At 32.4% G+C, this 9,256-nt stretch overlaps 1 protein-coding gene across 1 annotated transcript in view; it reads right to left on the bottom strand.

Annotated features, from left to right (window-relative positions):
- Window positions 1-5,164: 5,164 nt before the first annotated feature.
- LOC107468889 (truncated transcription factor CAULIFLOWER A) overlaps window positions 5,165-9,256 on the bottom strand; it is a 5,619-nt gene continuing 1,527 nt past the window's right edge. Inside the window, exons 2-7 of the mRNA XM_016088279.3 lie at window positions 7,224-7,305; window positions 7,059-7,123; window positions 6,854-6,953; window positions 6,578-6,619; window positions 5,577-5,742; window positions 5,165-5,490 (exon numbers count right to left, since the gene is read on the bottom strand). Of these exons, the coding sequence (XP_015943765.1) occupies window positions 5,608-5,742; window positions 6,578-6,619; window positions 6,854-6,953; window positions 7,059-7,123; window positions 7,224-7,305 (424 nt within the window). The 3' untranslated portion in view covers window positions 5,165-5,490; window positions 5,577-5,607. The remainder of the gene's footprint in view (window positions 5,491-5,576; window positions 5,743-6,577; window positions 6,620-6,853; window positions 6,954-7,058; window positions 7,124-7,223; window positions 7,306-9,256) is intronic.

The following is a 9,256-nucleotide window of genomic DNA, read 5'->3' on the forward strand; positions in this document are numbered from 1 at the left end:
ATATATAGAAGAATGAAATGGCAAATAAAAAGTGAAAACAGTTGCAACAACAATCATTAAGTATATACCTTCGAGGAGGAAGTAGGTCGAACCTTCTGAATCTTTGGTGGTCCACACTGCTCGGCCTCTTTCTTCCTCGATCACCCCCTCGCTTGTTTTTTTTTCTTAGGAGCTGCATCCTCGTCAGAATCCCAGTTTTTTTCGACTGGTTGTGGGTCAGAAACAACCACAGTGATGGTTGCCTGTTGAGCAACTGAAAAAAGAATCAAAAGGAAGGTGAGTTGAGTAATAAAAATGAGACCCAAAGAAGTATGAAGTACCTGGAGGATATCTAATGATCCTAGTGTGACCATCAATTTTATCTCCTCGACTGTATATGTCACTGTCATGTTTACTCCACATGTCCTTGGGTTGGGTTTAAGAAGTTCATAATGCATACCTAGGGCTCCTTTAAGAGGGTCAAAAAGTCGATCAGTAAGGCCAAATGGGCATTGGAAAAAGAAGAAAACCTGAAGGGTTTCATAAAGTGTTTTTTCTCGAGTTAAAAGATCTCGAGCAAGAGCTTGAAAATAACGCTCGAGACATTTGTGCAAATGTGTTTCTTTTTTTTTTTCCCATACCTCTAAGGCCTCATTAAAAACATATTTGACATTCCTAAAGTACCACTTAACCTTGTAATACTTCTCGAACTTGATTTTTTCTACATGCTCAGCTTTTGTTTTCTTCGATGCTATAACAATCTACACAGTAGGAAAGACCATATTTGAAAGAGCTTGGTTGACAGATGCACAATGAGCAAAATAATACTCCGACCACCATTTATGAAAACCAGGAGTCGACAAGAAACAATGAATGATGTTCAGATATTGATACTAAGTTGGTATCCTTTGGTGGTTCATCTCTAATATCTTATCAAATTCTTCTATCTTCGATATCTCATAGTGAATCATTTAAGTCTCAGAGTCGAGAGACAGAGGTAAAGGAAGTCCTTGAGCCAAACCAAACTGACAGACTACATACTGAGGAGAGTAAATGACTAATTTCTTTCTAAGAGTTATGGTCGACTCATGAGGTAGTCCGACAGAGAGAATTTGGGGAGTCAATATACGAGCCCATAAATCATCGACTATGGTATAGTTTTCTGGTTGTGGACTGGTGAAAGAGTTGAGATAAGGGACAACACTAGATCAATAGCAGAAATGATTTAGATAGTATAAAGGGTTGTTGTCCTCTTTGATGTCGAGAAGAAGAGTGATAAAGTATCAAAAGGCATCAATAGAAGACATGATCTTTGGTTTCGGCCAAGAAAGTAAGGCGAGTTGAATACCATCAAGGGGAGTCTTTGGAACTTTAGAAGAGGAAGCTGTAAGTCGAGGCTCAAGAACAACTCTTAACTACAAATTTACTACCCAAAGAGGACCAAAAGGATTTATCGAAGACTCTCCTCAACGGATTTCCCCAACAACCAAAGAAAGAGTCTCATATAATTGGCTCAGAATTAAAGATGGGAGATCAATAAGTTTCTTATGGTGAAGCATGATGGTTAGAGTCAAATAGTTATTTTTCTGGATTTGAATGGATTTTTCACAAAAAACAAAAGTATTAAGCCAAAGTAAGAGAAAAGCTACATGTTCACTATCGGTAATAGGGTCCCCATCGAAACCCATATTATTTGCGATAAAAGTTGATATAAAAAGCGAGTAGAAATTAATATCAAAATTATCCTCAGGGTATTTAGTCAACCATATTCACCATCAGTTGGTAAGCCAGTCAGAGTCGGTGCTTCAATTAGGGATGAACCCATCATCCCATAGAAAAAATGAAAGTTATTGGTAGCATGGCACCAAAAATACAACCTTGCCCTTAGTATGGGAGCCATGTAAGATAGGTCGAAGGTAGTCAGCTTCAATCCAGGAATAATACTTAATGCTTTCCATATAGGTTTGTATGTTGGTGCAAGTCGACACATCCCGGTCGACAAAAGGGAACTCGACTCCCTAGGAGGTGCAGTTTTAAAAACTCGGCCAGAAAATAAGAATTTTTGACATCTTTGTAGAAATCAATGGTAATTGCTCAAGTGGTGACAGGAAAGAAGAGGAAATAGATTCTATTTACTCTTGAGTTGTTGCGAAAGGCCCTAAAAATTAATACAATTTTTTGTCTACTTTAAAGGGCAAGAGTACCTGACTGCATCAGAGTTCAAAAGTTTTCATATTTGGATTCGGAACTCTAAGGCTTTGTTTGGTTGGATGGAAAGAAATAGAAAGGAAAGAAATAGAAAGGAAAGAAGAGAAAGGAAAGAAATTGAGTGAAATTTTATTTTCCTTAAATATGTTTGGATGAAAGGAAAATGAAGAGGAAGGAAATAGTATTTAATGTTATGAAAAGACAATTTTATCCTTAGGTATTTTAAAATATATTAAAAAATAGAGGGTAATATTGGAATATTGATACAAAATACATTTTCCTTCCATTTTCCATCCATTATTGGAGGGAAAAATTTTTCAATGGATCCCACCCATTTTTTTACACTATTCATTTTTTCCCTTTAACTTTTCCATTCAACCAAACAAAAGAAAATTATTATTTTCCTTCCAATTTCTTTCCTTCCTATTTCCTTCCTTCCATTTTCTCCTCAAACAAACACACCCTAAGAGTCCCATCCACATTATAAAACTAGGACACGTTTTCCGCCAAACGAAGGGGAGCAATAACTTGAACATCATCATCTTCTTCATGTGGTTGAGAAGCAGAAGCGGCCATAGCAGTAGTGGCCGGGAAAAGGGATGACGAAACGACAACAGTGATTGGTGTGGCAGTTATTGTTGGAGAAGTAATGCTTGAAGTTGCGGCCATGGTTGTGGAGGAAGACGAGGCTGAAGGCATGGCTCGGATGGTGCTTGAATTAAAAGCAGGATGAGAAGCCATAATGGTTCTTGGAAGGAAGATGGATGGTTAAAATCTTCAGAAAATAGAAATGAGAAAGAAAACCTTCAAAGGTTAGGGATGAAATGATGTAATGGAGAATAAGAGAATTGCAGAAGTAATAAAAGGGTTTGCTTTTCAAAATCAGCCCATTGAAATCCAGGGAACATTATGTATTTCCAGAAAAACGCGTGTTATTTTAAATGTTGCGTAATTATCTTTTCAAATATTGAGAATTTGAAAAGACTGCACGTGCCAGACACGAAAAGCATTAAAGCTTGTATTTTTGAACAAAATAACAAGTTTTAAAACGGCAATTTATTAGTATAAAAAAACTAGGATCTCTCGACTAGGAAGGCGTTTCGACTACGGATTGTGTCTATTTGAAGAATTAGTTAGAATTAGCAACAGATACAGATACAAACAAGTTGAAGTCAAAGAGAAATGGTGTAAGAACGTTGAAGTTGAAGATTTTCAACACATAAAAAAAAAGTTGAAAATCATTTATTGTTTTTCCTTGAACATCACGACTTTTTATTCAACCTTCAATTGAGAAAACGGGTGCAAATTTGAGGAGCAAGTTGAAAAGCGAACGTGAGGCTTGGAGACCAAAGTAAGAGAAGTTGTAAGGAGTCAAACTTAGGAGTCAAGATTCTTCATGGTCAAAGTAAGGTCATGGCCTGAAAAAAAGGAGGAAGCTAGATCGTAGGAAAAAGAGAGGCATCTATAGTTCACTTCTATAGTATATAAATAGGAAAAACTAGAAGAATTAAAGAACTTCGATCTGAACACTTCACCATAGTCTCAAACTTGTGCAAAATTCTCGTCACACTGACGCAACGAAAATCAATGGAGTGCAAGTGCATGTGAATTGTTTGGAGTCCATTTTTATTTTATTTTCTTTTGTTGTCCTTTACTTTTTAATTCATTTTTTTTATTTCTTTGCTTTAAGAATTTTATTGTTATTTTGCTTTTTTTCAATTTTAATTTTACTCTTTTATTTATTTAAAACTTTTATTTATTTTACTTATCCCCTTCTATTGCAATTTTTTTTACATTATTTGCCACAGTTTAATATCATTGAGAATTTTATATATTTTTTTACACAAATATTAAGTAATTTTTGAATCGAACCCATTCTTTTTCAAAAGAGCTCTCCGAACTAAGATCTTAATACAAACTTAATTTTACTTAACTAAAATTACATGAAAAAGAAGAAATCTCTCATTATTAATTTGTTCTGTTCACAAGATTCTAAGTCGAAATCATTAGTTAGGATATTAAAATACTTGTTATTTTTCTTACCAATCCCAAGTTGATTTACAGATACATTATTTTTGTTGTGTGAACGGGGTCCCACTCACTCGGTATTCTCGTGATTGCAAGGTTAGAAAGAAAAGAAAAGAAAAAATCCATGTTGTTTTCATACCATGATCTTATTACGTATATATGCCAAATTTTCTACATCATCAGATTAATTAGTGTGTGGCATACATTGGATCTCCCTTATGTCTTGACATGCATATATGCATGTGTCCTGTTCTGCATAATTTCTGTGGTTTAATCGAATAATGTTCATTATATTTACATGTATATAACATAATCCTCTGATTTATACTCCAAATAGAAAATCTTTCAAGATTCCTCCCTATTTGACTCTGAACAATCACGTTAAGATTATACACATACATATACACTGTTTAGATTTTGACTTATTACTATTCTATTGAAACTAGCTAGGAGAAATGTTCAATGGGGAAGTATACGTTGATTCAATGTATAATTTTCTCTTAAATTTAAACCTGCTGAGCTGTTTTTCCACACTTCATTCTCCAATGAGTGCTGAAATATCTATCATCTATTTTTCTCTTTTTATCTAAACACACATTGTTGAGTATGTTATATGAACCACTGGTCATGGCTATTATCATACCTAGAGTTTCTCTTATGCTTATATATGACGAGTCATAATTGGATCATTTGGATGAACATCAAGAAAGAAATATACACAAACATTTAGTTTATACATATTATATAAGTATCACATGATGAATACATAATTAAATGAAAGTAGTAGCCAGTGAAACACTTTTTTACAATGATATAGTAATATTGGAATGAAGAGGATTTGTGTATAAAAGATGAACTAAAAGGCTAAGCTTTTAATTTATTATAACCAAGTATAAAATTAATAAACTAACTAAGCATATATAGGCAGACAATTAATACTCAGCAGCCATGGAAATACAGTGTCATATATATTATATTATATTATATTATACATACAGATTATATTCCATATCTATACTCATCATCATAACATCCATCAGAAATAGTCTATAGGGTTTTGTAGAAGGCGTATTTGGTAATTTTGCTGAAACTGTTGTGGAGTGTAAAATGATAAATAGTATTTGAAAGAAGTTCTATTCATTTATTGTAGGGCGAACCATCCAAGGAGGAAGAAGGTTATTATTATTATTAGGTTGAGTTGGTGTAGTACTTTCTTCATTATCTCCTAATAATAATCCATCACTACCTCCAGGTGCTTGAGGGGTACTACTGCCTCTGCATATGTAAACTTATAATTATTCAAACTCACTCATATTAATTAGTGTGTTGATGATCCAAATTAAATTAAGGAAAAGACTAACCCAATATTATTGAAGGACTCCAACGGTTCGGTTATAAGGAGAGAGGGCACATCACCAATTCTTTGAAATCCAAACAACAATAATAATGAAATTTTAATGAAAAAGAATACAACATTATCATCACCTTCTTGGCGAGCACATTGTTTTGTTCCTGGAGTGCCTTATCCTGAATAAATACAAAAGCTTTTTAATTTTTCGAAAACACAAAATTAAGATGCAAATTCTCGTAAAGTTATTTTTACGTGAAGTTATTAGTTGAGAATTGTCAGATGATTTAACATATTTAACTAAATTATTATGTAACGATTCTGAAAATAATTGCATACCAGTCTTCACCAAAATTTAAATGTGAATACATCAGAATACAAGATTTTACTAGGATACTTGCCTGAGCCAACAACATATATATGCCAAATATTAAACATCTCTTATTTTTTCCAGAGAATATTAATGTCTAATGGAATAGTTTCCACTAATTTTAATATGATCATGTGTTAGGTGAGTTACAAAGATAGTTTAATTTCGTTATTTGTATGGATATAGTTTATTTGAGAATTCGCTTGGACGAATTCTATCCTGTCAATTCGATTTTGGTGAATTATATTTTGAAAAATTGAAAATTAAGAAAAGATCAATTATTTTTAGTGAATTGTATTTTTTAAAAATTAAAGAAAGAAAATCTACCCCAAGAGAATTTTGCTTTCCAAACAAAAAAAAAAAAATACAATTTTCCCCGAATTGTTAATTTAGAAAATGTCCCAATGATTTATGTTTTTTTCTCCTATTTCCGTAAATCACTTGGCATCCATTTTTTGAGATTTTTCCTATTAACTAGCAATCAACCATATTAAAAAGTTTTACTCACAATTTAAATACATTACATAAAAATGTATATATATCCAATAATATTTGTACTCATCTATTATTTACTACATAATGTGTAGAATTTAACTTATACTATGAAATCAATTTAATAATAAAAAATGATAAAGAAAACGTACCTTTTTCTGAAGCTCTGAAATAGATTCATACATGACTTGGTTCTGCATGCACGTGAACACTCATAGTCATAACACAATCATTATATATGACATTCTTCAACTGATATACATATAGATAATATAATAAAATATTATGTACATACAGAAAATTAACTATTAATATATTAAATTATTTTTAATCAATATTTTATATTTAAACGTATATTTTATATATAAATAATTAATTTGATGATTGATTTTTAAAATATATTTAATATGATTGGATAATAATAATACCTTTCGTGATCTAATGTGCTTGAGAGCGGATTCAAGTTGGTGTTCCAAATTCTGAAGTTCTTTCAGACTTAGGGTATCGAGACCTTCCCCCATAAAATTCCTGCAATGGCACGAGAAGTTTGCAATTTCGCATTGATTGATCATGCATCTATCTAGCTTTATTATGTTTAGTTTTAGAATGAAGTATTCCGATCCATGTATATACCTTTGATTTCTGTGTAGAACTTCCACCCTAGCCTTGAGCTTTGCGTGTTCTAGTATCCAGTTTTCCTGTATAAATCAGAATTAACAGATACATTAATTATAATATTATATCATTAATTATCACGCACTAAGGATTAAGAGAAAGAATAATGAAAGGCGTAGATACATTTGGCGGCTGCTGATCATTTGAAATGAGTTGCTTCTCCGCATATGAGTACCTCTCATACCGTTCAAGAATCCTTTCCATACTGTGTATGTAGTGTTCATAACAGACAAAGATACACGCACATTAGATTTATAAAAAGGTAACAGCCATTTTGCATGCACCCAAACACCTACACATACACTTTTATTTTGGCATGCATATTAAATGTTTTATGAGTGTACACATTTTACTTTGTTTTATATTTCGTGTGTGTATGTGAGAGGGTAAGAGGAACCTTGCATCCAAATCCTTTTTGATGAAGTTGATTTCGGCCATTTCACTGCCTACCAAAACGAAGTCATACCTAGGAGGGCAATGAAATCTGTAAAAGTCTCTCAGTGTCAAATTCTCTCCCTCTCCCTTAAATCTATGTAACTTCATTTTGCCATTCTAATAATGTACGTGAGAGAATTCTCACTCTTCTAGTCTTCTTCAAGGGTTTATGCTCGTTGTTTTGATGGACTTATTTGTAATTTCTGTTCACTCATCAATAAAGTTTAATCTATCTTTTTCCAAAAGAAAATAAGAGGTTTGTTACACCGTCCAGGTTATAAAGAGACTTTTGGAACTTGCTAAAAGTGCATTCAGTCGTTGAGATGTGTTCATATATATATTTCTTTAGCAAGATCATATGAAGAAAAAGTTGAATTAGCATCTATTTGTGTTGGCAGAAAAAACTTGGAAGGATTCTTTAGCATCAGTTGTGACTTTACACCATACACCCGCATATTGATCATTGACGCCTCTAGGAAATAGAGACACATACATGATCCTCAATTCTATGGTTCCTCACTTCAAGCCACAATCACAGAGCCATGGAATGTCCTTGTAATTATGGCTTTCAGAGAAACTTGATCTTTAATGGTGAAATGACCCTGGTAGAAAGGTAATTAAACACATTCTAACGGATCACTAGATCATAAGATTTTATACGAAAGCGCTAATTAAGGAGTAAGACAGCTAGGAAATAGATATACGAACCAAAGGATCATGACAATTCCTCCCAAATTGATTCCAATTTGGCAAAACATGTTGTGACATTCTTGTCACCTTACCCCCAGTTGCATAAAGCTAGCTTCTCTTGTAACTCAGCTATTATAAACTTTCTCCTTCATAGTATCTATATATGTCTAAAGATCATATTAAACCTTGCAAAATTTCAACACTCGCTCAAAGAGAGATTAATTCGACTCACCACATATCTGCCATATCGATCCCAAATGTCAAACAAACTTCACCATTATCAGATTTCCCTAAGCTACCATCAATGAAACCTAGTTTATTCTTGAACTTTTTGTTGTATTTAAGATATATATCTTTAGTCTTTATTATATATCTTTTTTTTAAACTCTATCAAGCAGTGCCTTGATTAAGAAATCGTCTTGACAATTACTTTTTCCCCTCTAATGTTTGAATACCACTTCTATATTTAAGAGAACAACCTCTCTACTACACCCAACCATTAATCTCCACACAAGATAACCCTGAGATTTTGTATGCTATAGAGGCATGAATTTGATTTGCTTCAGAAAAAATTGTTAACAAAACGGAGTTCGATCGCGAGCATCATTTTGAAAAGAAATTATAAAGTAATTTTACATATATATGGGAATAATGAATTTAAACCAAACAAAGGTTGATTATTTAGACAAAATAACAATTTATTCCTGCTTTCATTCTATTCATGGGCTTAATTCTATAGTTAGCTTTATAATATGCTTACGATCTAGTTCCAAGTGAGTCCAGAAGCATCCGTATAATTATTCTTTACACAAAGAACTTAGAACGGTCAGTTTACAGATAAAATTATAATAAAAAATATTATTTGTATATTTAAATTGTGTCAAATTTTAAATATTTAGTTAAAAATTTATATTTTTATTAACTTTTATTTATTCAATTTTTTCTATTTTTAGCTTTAAAATGATATCTCAAATAAACACCAATTTAAATATATAAACAATATTTTTTTCATATTCAATATTAAATTCAAC

The sequence above is a fragment of the Arachis duranensis genome, chromosome 1 (assembly GCF_000817695.3).
Source record: "Arachis duranensis cultivar V14167 chromosome 1, aradu.V14167.gnm2.J7QH, whole genome shotgun sequence".
In the NCBI taxonomy this organism is placed as follows: domain Eukaryota; kingdom Viridiplantae; phylum Streptophyta; class Magnoliopsida; order Fabales; family Fabaceae; genus Arachis; species Arachis duranensis.